General features: G+C 40.2%; 1 protein-coding gene and 1 pseudogene across 2 annotated transcripts in view; one reads left to right on the top strand and one right to left on the bottom strand.

Moving 5' to 3' along the window:
- Nucleotides 1-19547, top strand: part of LOC114503588 (S-adenosyl-L-methionine-dependent tRNA 4-demethylwyosine synthase TYW1) — a 172415-nt gene that overhangs the window by 100245 nt on the left and 52623 nt on the right. For both annotated transcript variants that reach the window (XM_036020853.1, XM_028521249.2), the window contains exons 12-13: nucleotides 14736-14913; nucleotides 18984-19119. In XM_036020853.1, coding sequence (XP_035876746.1) covers nucleotides 14736-14913; nucleotides 18984-19119 — 314 coding nt within the window. The remainder of the gene's footprint in view (nucleotides 1-14735; nucleotides 14914-18983; nucleotides 19120-19547) is intronic.
- Nucleotides 10120-10635, bottom strand: LOC114503606 (annotated as a pseudogene).

The raw sequence follows: 19547 nt of genomic DNA, 5'->3' as shown, positions 1-19547 counted from the left end.
AGGCACCTCAAATGGTTTGTCTTCAAGTTCCCATGGCATAAGAAACACAGTTTTAACAAACACATTGTCTTCCAGGGGGGATGAATGATACAGGATTGCAGAGAGAAAGAATAGAGACTGTGGACATGTGAATTCTGAACAGAAGTTAGAGTGCCTAAGGGGGAAATTTCATAACTTCATTCAGTCTTTATCAGTGATTATGGTCTGGAGTTTTTTTTTTTTTTTCATCCTCACCTGAGGACATGCAATGCTTATTGACTTTAGGGAGAGAGAGATAGGCACCCCGACCAGAGCAAACCTGCAACCTAGGTATGGGCCCTATTGAGGAATCGAATCTAAAACCTGGTTTACATGACTTCACTTCAACCAACTGAGCCACACCAGCTAGGGCAAAAGTTTTCCTTTTTATGAACTCGAATTCCTCCTGCAGTCAGTGAAATCTCTATGCTCATCATTCATACCTAAGGCATAGGGTATAAATAAAACAGGTCACCCTCATTTCTGGATGGTCAGCCTCAGACTAAGGATGATAAGGCTAATGTAAGTCACTCCACCTCTTCTGAACCCACTATCTCTTTGGGTGCAGCTCTGACCTGGATCCTACTTTTGACTCTAAAGATGCTCAAGTGTTAACTCTAGATCGCATTTCAGCCCTGGTGGAGAGTCTGTTCTCTGTCTTCCTCAAATTTGAACTCCTCAATAGAGAGACTGGCCTGGAGAAGTGGCTTATCTCATGTGACATAGACTTACTCATAGATGCCCTGCAGGAAACTGTCATATTTTTCCCACTGTAAGACTCACTTTTCCCCCCAAATTTGGGAGGAAAGGGGGGGTGTGTCTTATAGTCCAAATGTAGCTTACCTGGCTTGCTGTGCGGGGGGACAGCGATGGAATGGGGTCACAGGTTATTAAATATTTTACCACATTTTTTGCTTCAAAAATTGTTTTGCTATTTTTCTCCCCTAAAACCTAGGTGTGTCTTATGGTCTGGTGTGTCTTATAGTCCTAAAAATATGATAGTTCCCTTTCTCTTCTTCTATACTCATGTTAGAGGTTCCCTATTAGATTCCCAGTGTTATCACCCTGTGTCCCCTTGTGGCTTAAAAAAAAAAAAGGAGCTTTGGCTGGTGTGGCTGAAGTTGGTTGGAGCATTGTCCCATAAATTGAAAGATCAAAAGATCAATTCTCTGTCAGGGCACATGCCTGGGTTTTGAGTTTAGTCCCCAGTTAGGGTGGGTAGGAGAGGCAACCGATCAGTGTTTCTCTCTCACATCAGTGTTTCTCACCCTCCCACCCTCCCTCTCCCCCTCCCTTCCCCTCTCTCTAAAATCAATAAGCATGTCCTTGGGTGATGATTTAAAAAAGAATAGAAAAATATTTCTGTTTTTCTTGGTTGAAACTTGGGATATATTTTCCTATAGGAAAAATATTTGAATTTGATTGGGTGATACTGAAATAGATCTATTATAATTCAAGTATATAGCAAATTTCATCTTGTGGTTTGAATGATTAACTTAATCTCCATTTTAATAATATTGTAGCTGTGGGAATATGAATTTTATGTTTAAACAAAGGCTTAGAACAGGATTTCTATAAATTAAAAATTACAGGTAATTTTCAAAAGTTTGAAGCTGTTTCCTTCTTGGTTGTATTTTCAGTATCTTCACTTGAGTCTCTCTTTAGAGGTCCACTGTTAACTCACTAATACTTTCCCTTACTTTGGCTTAGAGTCCTTTGTTTTAAAGGGTGTTTTCCTACCCCCATGAGGAACACTGCTCTCTCCCATGGGTCTGGTCCAGTCATTTTATGAGTTTATTTTGTGTAGGATGATACTTGTTAGGGGCATTGTCTCTGAGTTTCCAGCTTTAGCCGAGTGGCCAGCCTTGAACAGACTTTGAAGATATTTTGATGTTTTAAATGCTTTTCTTCTCAATTATGAGGGCAATCAGTCTTTTCAGTTATTTAATTGAATCATTAAACCGTCTTTCTTTTCATGACCTTTATTAGCTTTTCCTTTATCCACATGCAAAATTAACTTTCTATTGATTACAAGTGGGTCAGAATTTTGCTGCAACTCAGCATCTTTTTAGAGTGCCGCCTGCCCCCTCTACATACCACCATGGCAGGGAGAAGTAGCTCCCAGAGAAGGGGGCTGAGGTCTTGTTGGCTCTGTTTCCCATCAGTTCAGCAGACATCAAATGAGTGAACCCTTATTAGAATGGCCTCAGTGCTGAAGGTGAAAGATGAAAAGACGCCACCGATTACTAGATGTTTTTATCTATAGTTTAAGCAAGAAGTGAAGTAAGGCATAAAATACAGGGTCTCCAGCAGATGGTTTTCACAATGAGGTATGTAAAGTGCCCATCCAAAAGAAATGTCGTGGTGGCTGGTGTGGCTCAGTGGGTTGAGCATTGGCCTGTGAACTGAAAGGTCACTGGTTTGATTCCCCATCAGGGCACATGCCTGGGTTGCAGGTTGGGTCCCTCGTTGGGCACGTGCGAGAGGCAACTGATCTGTGTCTCTCTCACATCTGTGTTTCCCTCAATCTCTTTCTCCCTTCATTCCCCTCTGAAAAAATAAGTAAAATATTAAAAATAAACAAAAGAAATATAGAGGTAGGGGAGAGCACATCACCTTGCTAATTGTTTTCTGGAGCTTGTTTATGGAAAACCTCACAGTGGCAGTGGCTTTACTGAAGATATTATGCAGGGTGGGACAAAAGGAGGTTCACAGTTGTTTGTAGGAAAATAATACAATAATTAATAAATAATAATAGAAGAATAAACTCTTTTTGTGTACTCGCAACTGTAAGCCTACTTTTGCCCCACACTGTATGTGACATTCAGCCAGGAAGGGCTCTTAGGAGATCTTTGGTCAGGAACTGGATTGTTAGAAGAAAGGAGAGAATATTTTATTTCAAACTGGTCCAATCTTTAGAAATAGGAATATTAACATATGTGATTGTACCTCAATAAAAAAGACATAAGAAGTTTTTCAGGATAAAGATTTATTATTAACCAACTTGCCCCCTTCCTCCAAAAGAAATAGGAATATTCAATGCTTAGCAGTATATCATGTTTATTTCTGTGTATTCAGCTTATTACTCTAACATGAGAGTGAAACATCTCAGTTCTAAAGTCATTGCTGTGGAATTTTTCAGTGAGGTGAGGATGAAGTGAGCTTCATGGTTAATCTGATGGCCAGAGTGACTGTCCAGGGTCAGGCGGCTGTGCTCAGGACGAGAGGAAGCTCAGAACACTTGCTGCAGAGACAACAACAAAAATAAATCCTTATACGGAGTTATTAGAATATTATTGACTGCATTCTCTGTGTTCTGCTTCACATTTCCACGACTGTTCTATAACAACCAATTTGTACTGATGGTGTCAGATGGGTGTTCAGTTTATCAAGATGATCACTTAATAAGTTATATAATGCCTAATTGCTGGGATGTATACCTGAAACTAATATAATAATGTATGTCAACCGTAATTTTAAAATAAAAAATGATTTAAACAGTAAATGAGAAGTACAAAGCAGAGGTTAGTTGTGAAAGGGATACGGTTTAGGGAAACGAGAACAGATTGTGTGTGAAAGCATGAGATAATGAGAGGGAGAGACGGGGTGGGGGGTGCACAGAGGGAGAGAGGGGCAGGTGAATAGATTTCTTACCAAAATGTAATAATGTCTGCTGTTCCCTGGACTGTCTTCCTGCCCCAGGACTTCTTTCCATTAGGAATTTGGAGGGTGTCTTGCTTTCCGACACATTTCTTTGAGGGCCATGGAGGAAGGCATGAGATTGAGTCCCAGAGGGCCTTGTTTTTGAGAGGAACACTGTAATAGCCTCTGGCATGTAGCCCAAAATGAGCTGTGCTTTTTTGAATGAGAGAACCAAGGTTTTAAGTATTCTCAAGGCCTTACTTTTGAGAAAATTAGCTTCTTCCCCACTCTGTGCATAATAAAGCCTTTTCAGGAAAAAAAATTGTTAAATCCCAGATTCATCACTTTTAAAAGTTCAGCTGTAGGATTTTTTTTAGTGAAATTATATATGTTTTTATATAATCCATGTAACATGAATGTTTCATCAATTGGTTCTTTTTAAATTAAGTAGGGTGACATTGGTTAATAATATTATGTAAGTTTCAAGTGTACGGTTCTGTAATATATCATCTGTATATTGTTTGCACTACCTGAACTCTAGTGTCCCCTGTCATCATGTGTTTGACCCTTTTTACCCTCTTCAGTCTCCCACCACTCCACTCCCCCTCTGGTAACTGCAGTACTGTGGTGTATGACAGTGAATTTTCTTTGTTCTTCTGTTGCTTTCTGTTTTATGTGCCACATATGAGTGAAATCAGATGGTCCTTATCCTTTTCCACCTGATTTATTTCCCTTACCATGATACTCTGAAGATCCATCTATTGTTGTCTCAAATGGCAGTATTTCATCCTTTGTTATAACTGAGTCATATTCCATTGTATATATTTTTATCCAACCATCCATCAAAGGACACTTAGGATGTTTCCGTGCCTTAGCTACTGTGAGTAATGCTGCAATGAACATAGAGGTACATGTATGTGAACAAATACATGTTTTAAAATTTGTCATTTATATACCCAGAAGACATTTTGCTGGGTAATACGGTAGCTCTATTCTTAATTTTTTGAGGACCCTCCATACTCTTTTTCATAGTGGCTGAAACAATTTTCATTCCCACCAGCACTTGTTATTTCTTGTCTTATTGATAATAGCTATTCTGACAGGTGTGAGGTAATACCTTATTGTGGTTTTGATTTGCATTTTCCTTACAACTAGTGAAGTCGAGCATCTTTTAATATATCTGTTGGACATTTGTGTGTCTTCTTGGGAAAAGTGTGTCTTCAGGACCTCTGCTCATTTTTAAAATTGGATTGGGTTTTTGTCTTTGGGTTGTGTGAGTTCTTTATATAATTTGGATATTAGCTAGCTGTTAATAGGAGGTATTGGCAAATATTTTCTTCCATTCAGTTGGTTGCCTTTTTGTTTTGTTGGTTTCTTTTGCAGAAGCTTTTTAGTTTGAAATAGTTCCATTCATTTATTTCTGCTTTTACTTCCTTGCTTTTGGTATCAAATTTATACAATCCTCTGTGAGACCAAGATCTATAAATTTAACAGCTGTGTTTTCTTCTATGTATGTTATTGTTTCAGGTCTTATATTTAGGTGTTTGATTCATTTTGAGTTAATTTTTGTGTTTGAAGTCAAACAGCAATTTAGTTTCAATCTTTTGGATGTGGCTTTCTAATTTTCCCAGCACCATTTATTGAAGAGGCTTTCTTTTCTCCATTGTTTGTTTTTGGCACCTTTGACAAAAATTAGCTGCCCATAAATATGTGAGTTGATTTCTGAGCTCTCAGTTTTGTTCCACTGGTCTGTGTTTTTCTGCCAACATAATACTGTTCTGATTATTGTAACTTTGTAGTGTAATTTGAAGTCAGGGAGTCTGATGGCACCCCTCAGGATTAGTTTGGCTGTTGTGTGTTTTGTGGTTCCATACAGATTTGATGATATTTTTGTTCTATATCTTTGAAAAATACCATTGGGATTTTGATGAGGAATGCTTAAATCTGTAGATTGTAGGTAATAAGGCAATTTAAGCAATGTTAGCTCTTTCCAGTCCTTGACACAGAATATCTTCCCATTTCTTTGTGTCTTCTTTGATTTTTTCAATGTGTTGTAGTTTTTCAGTATATAGGTCCTTTACCATCTTTGTTTGGTTTATTCCTAGGCATTTTATTCTTTTGTTAAAGTACAAATGAGATTTTTTTTTTTGTTACAAGTGTAAGTGAGCCTCTTTGCATCCATTTTCTTTGGAACTCTGTGCTTCCTGGACTTACATGCCTATTCCCCTCACCAAATTAGGGAAGTTTTCTTACATTATTTCTTCAAATAGATTTACAATTTCTTGTTGTTTCTCTTTTCCTCTGGCACCCCAATGATGCAAATGTTGGACCTCTTGAAGTTGTCCCAGAGGCTGCTTATACTATCTATTTGGGGGGATTCTTTTTTCTTCTTATTGTTTTGATTAGTTGTTTTTTTCTTCCTTTTGTTCCAAATCATTGATTTAATTCTCAGCTTCATCCACTCTAATGTTGTTTCCCTGTAAATTGTTCTTTATTTTAATTAGTGTATTGTTCATTTCTGACTGGATCTTTTTTATGCTGTTGAGGTCCTCACTAAGTTCCTTGAGCATCCTTATAACCAGCGTTTTGAACTCTGCATATGATAGATTGCTTATCTCCATTTTGTTTAGTTCTTTTCCTGGAGTTTTGATCTGTTGTTTCATTTGGGCCATGTTTGTCTTCTCCTTTTGGCAGCCTCCCTGTGTTTGTTTCTATGCATCAGGTAGAGCTGCTTAGACTCTGTATCTTGGTAGCATGGCCTAAAGTGGTAGGTGTCCTATAGAGTCCAATTGCTCAGCCTCCCCATAACTCAAGCTGGGTACTCGAGGTACACTCTTCTTGTAGGCTGAGTATGCCCACCTCTTGTAGTTGAGCCTTGATGGCTGTTGGCAGATCAATGGGAGGGATTTACCCAGGCCACTCAGCTTGCAAGGATTGGCTATGACCACTTAACCACCAACCTCCACCCTCCATGGAGGATCAGCTGTGCAGGGGCAGGATGGTGGTGCTCTGGTATGGTCTGTAGTGTCCACTGGGAGGGCAGGCTCCTGGGGTTCCCTGGGTGGCGCAGGCCAAGGTCAGCCCTCACCTGTATTTTGCCCAGGACTGCCCTGCCTGACCTGTAAAGCAATCTGAGATGTGCTGGTCTTGGAGATTGCCAGGTGAAGCCGAACTGTTAATCTAGGCTGGCTGCTGCTAGTGCTAAGCCTGGGCTGAGGCCCCTCTGTTGCTTGTTTGAAAGGATTTAGGGAGTTGTGCAGTAGGAGCCAAAACCAGCCATTGATATGGAAAAGCAGTTTGAGTGGGCTGAGTCTCTGAGGATCTTTGAGACCTGTGACAGAGTGTTAGCCAGGTTGATGGAGTCTCAGATTTGGCACCAGCCTTCGCGGGGTTGGTCTTGGAAAAGGAACAATGGCCTTTGCTCACCCTGATGCCAGACACTGTAGCCTTTCTCAGTATGTCACTGGTGCCCTTCAAGCTGCTACCCTGGCGCTGGAGCTCAGAAAGAGTGAGTCTGAGTAGGTGCGTCTGTGTGTGGGTTCTTTAAGAGGAATTGCTTGGGGGCTCAGCAGTTTCTTCTACTGACTCAATCCCCGCTGTTTTTTGTAGCCAGCGGTTGAGGTGACTTATCTTTCTGACACTGGAACCCTGGGCGGGGGGGCCTGGTGTGGGGCTGGGACTTCTTGCTCCTGAATTTCATCCCTTCCTCCCAAATTTTTATCCACTACACATGGGTGTGGGACCAGCCCGTTCAGCGTCTATGCCTCTCCTACAGTCTGGATGGATGTGATTTCTCTAATTGTGTAGTTGACAGACTCCCATTCAACTCAATTTCTGATGGTTCTGAGTGATGGTTGTTCTATATTTTAGTTGTAATTTTGATGTGGTTGTGCGAAGAGGTGAGCAGTGTCTGCCTATGCCACTATCCTGACCAGAAGTCATTTTTTTTTTTTTTTTACTACAGCTCTCTTCTTCCACCTGAGTCATTGCTAGATTTCTATCTTTTATGTCATTGTCTTTCCTTCATCTGGTCTGCTGTGTTTCCTAAGCTTGCTAGTTCACTCTCCACCTCGTTCATTGAGTTCTTTACCTCCAGAATTTCTGTTCAGTTCTTTTTTTTGTAGTTTTAATCTTTTTGGTGAAGTCCTCCTTTTGTTTGTTGAATTTATTTCTGAGCTCATTGAATCTCATTGAGTTATTTCAGAACTGCAATCTTGAATTCTCTGTCATCAATCACAGTCCTTTGTGTTTTTCAATTTGTTTTCTGGAGATATATTTTTTTTCTGAAGTCCCTTGTTACATTTGTTATTAATTGTGCTTGAGGGATTATGTCTCTGCCTGGGCATCTGAGGGGATGCAAACTTGTTTTAAGACTATGACACCTTAGTGTTGAGCAGGTTGACAATGTAGAAGGCTTTTTTTTTGCTTTTCAGTAGGTGATGCTGAAGCACAAATTTTCATTTCCTTTCAACTGCACTGTTGGGAATTCTGGTATTTTAGTAGGGTGGTGTCACCTCAGTTGTGGAAAATGTACCGTATTCCCCAAGGAGGTGGGCTTCCACTTATGACCTGGTCACCTCTGTCTTCAGGCACCACTTAATGCGGATTGGAAGTGGTAGGCTATGGGTTTCTTGTGTGTTCCTGGTGTTGTCGTCCTGTAGCCAGAAGCTGCCAGGAGAGCTGCTGTGTCTGAGTTGACCCTGCTGCCTCCACCAGGTTTTGCCATGATGGGTTGTGGAGGTGTTGGCAGGGGGCTGTGGGCTCACACTTCTGCAGCTCTGTTCTCTCCAGTGGGTTTGGCATCAATGAATAAAGACCACTTGACTGGGATTTTTTTTTCTTTTTTCAGTTCTTTTGCAACTTGCCAGTTGAGGATTTTACTGCCAATAGGCCACAGGGGGATAGAGTGGGTGGTTTCCCAGGTCTGTAGATTCTTTGTTCAGTGCTAGTGGGCTGTGGAATGCTGTGACCCTTTGCACTGCTGCTCCTCCCGTGACCCTGGGCCCAGCATCAGTGTAGGCAAGCCACCCAGGCCCAGTTGCCCTCTCTAACCCTCTGGTTTGCCTAGTGGGGGTTGCTCCTCAGCCCTTCCCTAGTATAGTATCTTTGGGGCTGTGGAGAGTGCTCAACTGCAGGTGATTGCAGTCTGTCTCCTCCCTTCGCTGTTTGCTCAGACACACTTACCTTGGCTGTCTCAATGTCGGATGTTTCAGATGTTGTTTCTGTGCTGAGCAAAGAATCCTTTGTTGAATTATAGCTATTAAACTTGTTGCAACTTCAAAGGGGAGAGACCTTTATTCACTTGAGTTAAAGATCTTAGATTTCTCACACCTCCATGCTGCTGACGTCACTCCCTACAAGTGTTTTTTTAAAGTCCTGGATTTTGTTTCTTTTTAAGTTGTCTAAGTGTGCAGGTGTGATATTTTTAGTTGTAGCTTTCAGAAAATACAGAATTTTATTTGTTTGCTTTTACATTTCTTCCCTGGCTGCTCTTTGGCAGTGCTTTTTTGCTGACCCCTCTTCTTTTCTGTAGAAATATGAGTGTCCTAGGGTCTACACTTGCTGCTTTGATAAACTTATTTGGCCCAGGGATGGAAATACTATTCATTTGCCAAAATATTTATTGCCACCCAGTCAGTGTTTCCAGAGTCCAAACTTGAATGTTGGGCACATTCAGATATTTCACGGACAGAGCAAACTATACATGTCTAAAGTCGAACACATGATATTTACCACCAACCCCATTACCTCTTACCCCCAAGACCCACTAAATTTTAATTATGAGAATTAAATAAATAAATCAGTTTCTCAGTCACACTAGTCACATTTCAAGTGCTAAACGTAGCTAGTGGCTACCATGTTATGGGTGGTAGGTGAAATGATGAACAGTCTCAAAAAGGTACAAAGTCCCAATTATAAAATAAGTCTTGGGGATATAATATAAAGCATGGTTACTGTAGTAGCAATACCATATTGTATATTTAAAAGTTGTTAAGATAGAGTTTTTCTTTGAGAGGTGCAGCATCTTTAATACAGGTTGCCTTCACCCAGAGGTGAGAGAGCAGGAGGCAGGATTTGGCCCCCATTCCCATCCCTATGCCCCAAGGGTAAAAAAGAACCCCATCTTTCTCATTAATCCTGCTCAGTTCCCAGGGGCTATACCTCCCTCTGGTAAGGTCACAGACCCCAGGAGCCTGGCCCGTGACTGAGAAAATAACTACCTAATTTTTTCAGAGTGTAAGACATACCTAGGTTTTAGAGGAGGAAAATAGGGGAAAATTTTTTGAAGGAAAAATGTGCTAAAATATTTAATAAGATAAATAACATAGGCCACTGCCCACCCCCCAGCCAGGTAAGCTACAGTTGAACTATAAGATGCACCCCTTGTTTCCTCCCAAATTGGGCTGAAAGTGCATCTTAACTTATACTTGGTATATAGTCTGAAAAATATGATATTTTCTTTGGGGGAGTGGGCAGGTATCTCATCTTAGAATTTCTGGAATTGCTTCTTGGTGCCACCAGCCTTGGTGACTGTGAGCACGTTGAAGTGCACGGTCTTGCTCAGGGGCCGGCACTCGCCCACTCTGACAGTGTCACCGATCTGGACATCTCTGAAGTGGGGCAGGTGCACTGACATGTTCTCGTGGTGCTTCTCAAAGCAGTTTGACTTTCGGATGTAGTGGAGGTAGCCTCGGCGGATGACAGTAGCCCTCTGCATTTTCATCTTAGTCACCACCCCAGAGTAGATGCACCCTCAGATGAAGACATTACCAGTAAAGGGGCGTTTCTTGTCAGTATAGGTGACCTCGATGACCTCCCTGTGTGTCTTGAAACCCAGACTGGTGTTCTTGTAGTATTATAGTAGCTTCTCTGCCAGTTTCTCCAAGCAGGACCCTCTTCTTATTTTGAAAGGTGGTGGGCTGCTTAGACACGCACAGTCTGAATATCCACCATCTTCATGGCCTCTTGCAAAAAAGAAGCAAGAAAAGAGGTCTTAAAAGTTCTCATGACAAGAAAAGAAATTGGAACCATGTGATGATGGATGTTAATCAGGACTTATGTGGAGATCATTTCACAATATATACAAATGTCAAATCATGTTGCTCTCCTGAAACTGGTATAATGTTATATGTCAATTGTATCTTAATGTGTTTTTTAAAGATTTTGTTTGTTTATTTTAAGAGCTAGGGGAAGGGTAGGAGGAAGAGAGGGAGAGAAACATTGATGTGAGAAATATTGATTGGTTGCCTCTTGCATGTGCCCCATCTGGGGGCTGGGCCCACAACCCAGGCATGTGCCCTGACTGGGAATCAAACCAGTGACCTTTTTGCTTCATGGGACAATTCCCAACCATGTCACACTAGTCAGGGCAATTAAAAAAAAAGAATCTCTCTGCTATAGAATTTGCTGATTTATTGTTAATTTTTATTCTGTCACATGCAAGAATATTGACTTCAGAAAGGCAGAGGTGGTTTTTTTTTTCATTTTTATTTACTGATAGAAAACTTGCCTAGAACAGTGCTTGGCACATAGTAGGTGATCAATAAAGACATGGTAAATTGGACGGCATTACCATTGTATTTAAAATAATTGGGCAGCCCAAGTCAAGCTGACATGAGGTACAGAGGCCAGTCTCCTTGCTTCACGGAGCACCAACTCCATGGCACAACTCATGCCCCAGTGCTCAGGGGGATCAGCCTGACCCTGGTCTCCAGCCCAGACACATCCTTGTTTAGCGTGCCCCACTGCCTCCTCCTTTCCTCACTAGTTTTCCCTGAGAGCACTTCCCCAACATGTCACATGGACAGGGCTGTTTCTGGGGACCCCAACCTGGGACAGGCTTCTCTCGGGGGCAGCGGAGAAGTGGCCACAGCCCTGGTGTTCATGACACAACGTGTCTTGAGACCCTCCCTGCCCCAGCCAGCAGCCGAGGAAGCCAGAGGTCAGCTGAACTGCAACCAGAAAGTTGGTGGGATGCCCTGGCTGGTGTGGCTCAGCGGATTGAGTGCTGACCTGTGTACCCAAAGGTTGCCAGTTTGATTCCCAGTCAGGGCACATGGCTTGGTTGTAGGCTGGGTCTCCAGTTGGGAACGTGTGAGAGGCGACTGATTGTTGTCTCTCTCACACATTGATGTTTCTCTCCCTCTCTTTCTTCCTTACCTTCTCTCCAAAAATAAATAAATAAACAAATAAAATGATAAAATAATAGAATTTCTGTTTTAATTTACAAAATAAATTATTATTATAGTAAAAATATTTGCATCTAACATTGTTTCAGTGCTTAGACTCACACTACGGATTTCATGTATTTCATGTGGCTTACATCACTGAATTCTTATTATAGCTACATTTGTGTGTGTGTGTGTAATTCCCATCTCATAGATCAGGGGGTGGGAGTGGAGAAGGCTGAGCGGCCTGACCAAGGACATAAACCAGCTTAGTGGTAGAGCCAGATTTTGGACCTGGTGCATCTGACCATTAGAGCCTAGCAAGTTATTCTGCTTTCTGAGTTTTTGGTTAGCTTTGCATTTCAGGTTAAATCTGTCCTTCTGCTCACCTGCTCATGGGGGGGTTAAAGGTAATGATATTTTTTTTTTACAAAAAAAGAAATTTTATGCTTAATTCTTAGTTGTCTTGGCAAATATGGTGACATAAGGATCAAGTTTTATTTAAAACCTTTATTCATTTAAGTTTAGAGCTTAGATTTCAGTAACTTAAAAAATTATCCAAAAATACTGAATTGAAATACATTCTTAGAATTGCAGTTTGATAGTCGTAAAAGAAGAGACCACCTGCTACTTTTGGACTGTTCTCATTCTACCTTGTATTGTGTGGGTTTACTCTCTTGGGTGTTTACTTGCACTTGCAGTTTCTGAGTAGAGAGAGTGAGTGTGAAATAAAATTACTTTCTGGAAACTAAGGCACAAGTGAGCAACGAAAACTCATTTTATTTTCCCCAGGTTTGCTGTTGTTAAGGTGATAGTGTTGCCTAGGATTTAATTATTTTAAGAAGCCAGGATAGAGGTGATGATAATAACAAATCCTTAACAACTGTTTCTTGTGTGCCAGGCGCTCTGCTTAAACCTTTAGGTGCATTATTTCATTTACTCTTAAAAGAAATTTCTTGAGGTAGGTACTGTTTACAGTTAAAAACAAACAAAAAAACAATAAGTGCCTGAGAGGGAGTATGAACATGCCTGCCTACCCCTATCTCCATAAAGAACCTACAGATCATTGAATGATGTAGCTGAAATAAGAGATATTGATACATTTTTATTTGCCTTTTACACTCTTTCCAAGTCTTTTACATTATGTGTTAGATTGAGGGACTTTCATGAATGCCTTCTACATTAAGCCGAGAGCAGTGCTTTTTCAATCTACATTGTACTTTGGAATCACTTGGAAACTAACCAGGAAAATGAGGACAGACTCATAGATGGAGAGCAGGATGACAGCTAGTGGGGAGATTACGGGGTGGAGGGATTGAGGAAAAAGGACTCATGGACATGGACAACAGTGTGGGGATTGCCAGGGGGGGAATATAGGGTGATAAATGGTAATGGAAAAAAATGCAATATGATTAAATTACAAAAAAAGAAAGAAAGAAATATGATTGTCTGAGTCCTTCCTGGACATTAGGATTTTAAAAAGTTCTTTTGTAATTTCAGTCTAACGAGTTGGAAACCCGTGGTTTCCACACTTTCTTGCACGTCGGAATCTCCAAGGAGCTTAAAAAACCGATGCCTGTGCTCCTCCCCAGAAATGGTGATTTAATCCTTCTGCTCTGCAGCCTGGCGTCTGGAAGGTTTAAGATTCCCAGGTGATTCCAATATGCAGACAGGTTTGTGGACCTGTAGTTTATGCAGTGTTTTCAACCTTGGCTGCATGTTGGAATCACCTGAGGAAAATTTAAAGCTCTCATACCCCAGGTTTCACCCACTCCAATTAAACAGAATCTGGCCGTGTGCCTTGGTGGCAGGAGTTTTTGACACTCTCAAGGTGATTCCAGTATGAAACCAAAGGTGAGAGCTGCAGGTTTCTTCTTTTTCTCTCTTCTTTACATTTGGATCAAGTATGTTTAGTTTCTCAATTCAGAACACTGCTTTACAAATGAAGGGGGAAGTGAGTGAATGGTTTAGACAAGGCTTTTTATTATGTGGATACACAGGGTGTAGGTATGTAAATCCCCCCAACTGGGAATTATCTTCTGGAGGCAGCCCCCCTGTAGTACAGGCTTCCCCCACTAGGTGAGTGTTCTAGGAACCCATCTGTACCAGTGTACCAGCTGGCATTGTTGTGATAGACTGTGTTCAGCTACAGGGAATTTTTTTTTGAAGACTTGTTTAATGCTTTTGCCCATTTCATGATAGGTGATTTTTGAGCGCACCTGCCCATACCTCACTGAGTTTTCAGCAGTTTTTGACCAAAAATGGCACGACCCCTATGTCCCACCCTCCGTGTTCACCCAATATTGCCCCAGTCGACTTTCTTTTTGTTTCCCTGGATGAAAAAAGTTCTTAAAGGGAAATGTGTTGCTGATGTGAAAGAGGTGAAACAAAAAACAGCAGAAGCACTAAAAGGCATCAAACTTGACAAACTCAGAAACTGTTTTGAGCAGTGAAAAAATGTCTCAATAGGTGTATTGCATCAAGGGGAGAGTACTTTGAAGGTAACTGAAGTTTAAACATGTAAGAATAAATACACAATTTTTAAAATAAAGTCTGGGTTTTTTGGGGGTCTGCCCTCATATATTGAGTTTATTTACTTAGACCAACATGAAAGAATGCAGAGCTAAGCAAATTGTGTTTCAAATTATTAGCAAATAAAGTGAGTTTTGCCTGCTTGTATTGATGCAGTGTAATTAGTACTAAAAGCAAGAATGCTGACTGGTTTTTCTATTTGAGTAATTCTAGATTTGTTTTCCCCTCTGGCCCTCTGGCTGGTATCAAATATAAATGTGCCCTCTAAAATCAAGGAACCGTTAGAAGAATGTAAAAATTTTAATTAAGAAAAGTAAAAGGAGTTATCCTCTATCCATGCCTTATTGAGCTTGATTGTTTTCACTGTGTTTCCAGGAGTGCCAGGTGTCAAAGAAGAGCGCTTTAAAGAAGGAATGACAGTAAAGCACTGTGCATTGTCCCTTGTGGGAGAACCCATCATGTACCCAGAAATTAACAGGTTTTTGAAGCTACTCCACGAGTGCAAAATCTCCAGTTTCCTGGTTACGAACGCACAATTCCCTGTGGAAATCAGGTGAGTGGTCCAGTTTATGAAGATATGCTGCTTGAATCTGTGGACAGACACTTGGGTTGTTTCCATGTCTTGGCTGTTGTGACTAATGCTGCATTCTCTTGAAGATGCTGATTTCATTTCCTTCAGGTAAACACACCAGAAGTGGGATTGCTGTGTCATATGGTAGTTCTATTTTTAATTTTTTGAGGATTTTGTAGATTTTGGATTTGATTTGCAGGTAGTTTTTCCATTCTGTAGGTTTTCTTTTTGTTTTGTCAATCGTTTCTTTTGCTGTGCAGAGGTTTTTTAGTTTGATGTAGTCCCATTTGTTTTTTGCTTTTGTTGCATGTACTTTTTGTGTCATGTCCAAAAAATTGTGGCCAAGACCAAAATGTCGAGGAGCTTTTCCCTATGCTTTCTTCTAGGAGTTTTACAGTTTCAGGTCTTATATTTAAGTTTTTAATTCATTTTGAGTTAATTTTGGTGAGTGGTGTAATATAGGGGTCTGATTTCATTTTTTACATGTGAATATTCAGTTGTCCCAGCATCATTTATGGAAGAGACTGCTGTCCTTTCCACACTGAGAATTCTTCCCTCCCTTGTCAAATATGAGTTGACCATATATGTATGGGCTTATTTTTTGGACTGCTGATTTTGTTCCATTGACATATATAAATATTTTTAAAATGACAGTACCTTACTATTGTATTTTGAATACTATAACTTTGTACTATAGTTTGAAATCAGAAAGTATGATACATCCAGCTTTGTTCTTTCTCAGGATTGCTTTGGCTATTCAGCATCTTTTACAGTTCCATAAGAATTTTAAGATTCTTCTATTTCTCTAACAAGTGCCATTGGAATCTTGATAGGGATTGAATTGAATCTATGGATGATGACTTGGGGTATAATGGATATTTTAATAATTTTCCTGATCTATGAATATGGGATATCTTTCTGTTTGTGTCTTCGATTTCTTTCATCAATGTTGAAAAGTTCTTGAAACTAAAATAATGATACACTTTCCAAGGCCCCATCCTTGGAGGCTGATTGAGTCTTGAGAAAGGCCTAAGGACTTATATTTCCATTTGCTTTTCCTGCGGATAGTCCTGGCCACACTTAGAGGAATACTGATGTAAGGCTTGATGAAATACTGTTCTTGAGTTTCTGTGACAAGAGGCCCAGGTTGCACTGCCTGCAAACTGGCCACTTTGGTGGAGGCATTGCGTCACCAGGCTAGGAGAACAGGCTTTGGGGTCATTTCTTGGCTTGAATCTCATTGTTGAGATTATTAAGTATAAGATTGTTCATGTATGTCATTATGGATCCTTGAACAAGTTCCTTAACCTCTTTGAAGCTCGGTTTTATCATCTCTAAAAAGGGCATATGTAGCAACTACCTTGTTTTATTATGAGGATTCAGTGATCTGAACAAGAAAGGTGAAACATAGCGCAGCGCACTCAGTACATGACGCGCACTCAGTAAATGGTAAATAGTTTTCTCCTCCTCCTTCATTCTCCTTCACTTTTCCTCCTAAATTATTTGGCCTGTGTGACAGCCCCAGATTATCTCAGTTTCTGGTTCTAATTGTATTGGAAGTTTGGGCCACTTCGGTTATTTATTTATTTATTTAGTCCAATAGGATCTTCAGACTTACTATTTAATCTACTTGATTTCTTACAAACATAAATCCCTCTCCCCTTTTGCCTTTCAGTAGAGATTAGTAGGCCTATGTCCTTACAGAAAGGAAAAAAGTGAGAGGGATTTTATGTTCATTTGCAATGCATTTCCATATATAATCATTTTCAACTTGGATTTAAAATTAGCAGGATAAAGGGGCATCACAATAGTCATATCAGAGTTCTCTGGGCTTTTTCACTGGGTGTTTAGCTTAGATTGTTTACTCCTTCATGGCATAGTCCTTTTCATTTGTTCTCAGCCACAGTGAGAGGTTCTCAGGCACAGGAAGTGTTGTGATGCTTTGCAGGATAAAACATTGTCTTGCTTTGGGGGAACTGAAATGATGCTATCTCTGTACAGGATAGACAAATGACCAATGGGCCGCTAATTGCCTGTCCTGGGGAATAGAGGCCCATACCAGGAAGACATTAGATCCTTGAGCTCAGAAAATGTCTCCAAGGTTCTTTACTGCTGTTGAATGAGCCCTATAATTCCTTGGGGCGTTTCCCCTTCTCCATTCTTTTTCTGTTCCCTGCAAGAGATCAGTAGACTACTTAATTATAGCACCTCAGGCATTTAATATTGACAAAAATTTCTTATTGGCTTCCTTTTTTGCAAATGATGGAGGTTTGTAAAATGACCATGGCCTTTGGATTTACTGTTCATAATCTTAAGTAGTTACAGAGGCATAGTGAGAAGGTCAGGCCAGTTCCCATTTTCCATCCAGCAGCTTTATGACAAAGTCCTGTAAGTGTCCAATGGTGATAGCCAGTAGTATCCGTTAAGGCAATCTTTATTTTAATTTTTTGTGGAACATAAAGTCCTGTTAAGGTATCAAAGCTTATTTGTTGTTAAAGAAGCTCCCAGCACAATAGTGAAAAGGCAGAATGCTGCCATTACAGTCTGCTGTGGTTTTCCATTTTTAGGAATTGATGTCCTTTGCTCAGAGGTGACACATTGCTGAACTTCTAAGGGTTCCCTTTGTATCTCAGAGTCAGAGAGGGATTAAAGCAATGAAGAGTCTGACAGTATTTCATCATGTCTTTCTTAACTGTGGTCAGAGCTTCTGTACTTTTAATAACTTTGGTTTTAGACCCTTAGGATTTTTCCATATGTCACTAAGACAGATCATTACAATAATTTGTTTGCCCTACATGCCATTAAAAGTTCTGCCATCTAAAGTCAACGTTATCAACTAAAAAGTAGCTTTCAGTGTCTGCCTATATGACTGGATAAAAAGAATAAATGTGGTGCCTGTCCTTTAAGATCTTACACTCAAAGATTGATAAGACTGATACTGACAGACATAAAAATAAAAAGCCCATAAACCATTTTGATGGTGAATTTTTTGGCATGTGAGTTACATCTCAGTTTTTAAAAATACATAGACTTTGAAACAAAAAATATTCATAAATAAAATTCTAGGGGTAAATAAAAATAGTGAAATAGTTAAAGAAAATTAATAGTGGGAGGATTTGGTTAGAGGATATTAAGGGGGAATTTCCTTCTTTCTACATCTAAATGTATTGAAAAGAATGAATTATGAGACCCATTTGAAGGGAGAACAGAGAGGCTTTGGGAAAAGTACAATCTGGGCTTAAAACTGGCAAGAAATCTAGTAGATAAGAATGACATTATGAAATGAGTCAGTGAATTTGAGAGAAGTGGAAAATGAGTGGTGTTCTTCATGGAAACTGATTAAGAAGGCAAAGAAAAATAAGAAGCTGCAACATGCATTTTTCTTCTGGGTTGTGGTCCTTTGTAAGTGCTGGGTTGCTGCTGTTCAGCTCTGCATTGCCTAAAGCTTGTTGAATAGAGCATTGTTTGCCCACCAGGCTTGGCTTTGAGCCCACTCTGCTCTCAGAGGCATAGGTGAGGCACTGACTGGTGTGGCTTTGTGCCCTTCAAAGAAGGCTTGTGCTTTCTGGGTTGAAGTTGCCTTAGAAAATGTCCATCAGTGAATTGATGATGGGAGGTGGCCCATCAGCAGAGACCCCACCCGGTTGTGAAATTTCAGCTGTGTAAGTCTTGAGTGGCAGCATTTATGGGGAAACTTAGGTCTGAGACCTCCCCCCACCCCAGTTGTGCTGGACTGATGGTGCCAGACCTGAAGCTAGATCTTGTTTATTATTTTCCACTAACACCTAGTGTTTGTTTGAAGAGGGAGCAATTTTGAGTAATTATTAGGGATGGTGCTTGGTCGTTTTTTTAAAATAGTCAGCTGAGACCCCACTGTCACATCATTAAAATCACTGTGTCAGCCTTCTGGAAGAAGCAGAAGCCCCTAGACCCAGTGAAATGTTTAATCACCAACCTGTTACAGATTGTAAGTTTTATATCATGAAAAACCTGAAATGGGCATAATATTATTTTTTTATTATTGTGATTATTTTCAATTTTAAATCACCAAGGAATCTCACACCAGTCACCCAGCTATATGTCAGTGTGGACGCTAGCACCAGAGACAGCCTGAAGAAAATTGACCGCCCACTCTTCAAGGATTTCTGGCAAAGATTTCTCGACAGTTTAAAAGCCTTGGCAGCAAAGGTAAGAATTATGACGTCTTTAAAAGAAAATAACACGAAGCAGAAGGCCCCCCCTTTGTTTAAAAAAATAAGACTAAATAAAATCTTTAATTTTTATTGTTTAATAAATATTTGTTGAGTTCTTTTTAAATTTGTAGCTCTCTGCCACTGTGTATAGCCATTACAGTATGCTATTTTGCATTTTTAGTAATTGATGTCCTTTCCATGTATATATTCCTTCATGTATTTGGGGAGAGAGTAGCAGTTCATAACAACCCTAGAAGAGGTGTCAGTGTATAGTATATGTTTAAATAAGAAGTTAATTTTCCTGAATTTCTAGAACCAAATTTCCTACATGATAAGGAACTCAACCTCAGAAAGTCCAAATCTGATGTCTTTTCCTGCAGACATTTGGCTCATATGTGTTCTCTTATGGCATACTTACTTTCC

The sequence above is a fragment of the Phyllostomus discolor genome, chromosome 3, assembly GCF_004126475.2.
Source record: "Phyllostomus discolor isolate MPI-MPIP mPhyDis1 chromosome 3, mPhyDis1.pri.v3, whole genome shotgun sequence".
NCBI lineage: Eukaryota > Metazoa > Chordata > Mammalia > Chiroptera > Phyllostomidae > Phyllostomus > Phyllostomus discolor.
The sequence above is the reverse complement of the archived record's forward strand: the minus strand, read 5'-3'. Positions and strand labels throughout refer to the sequence as shown.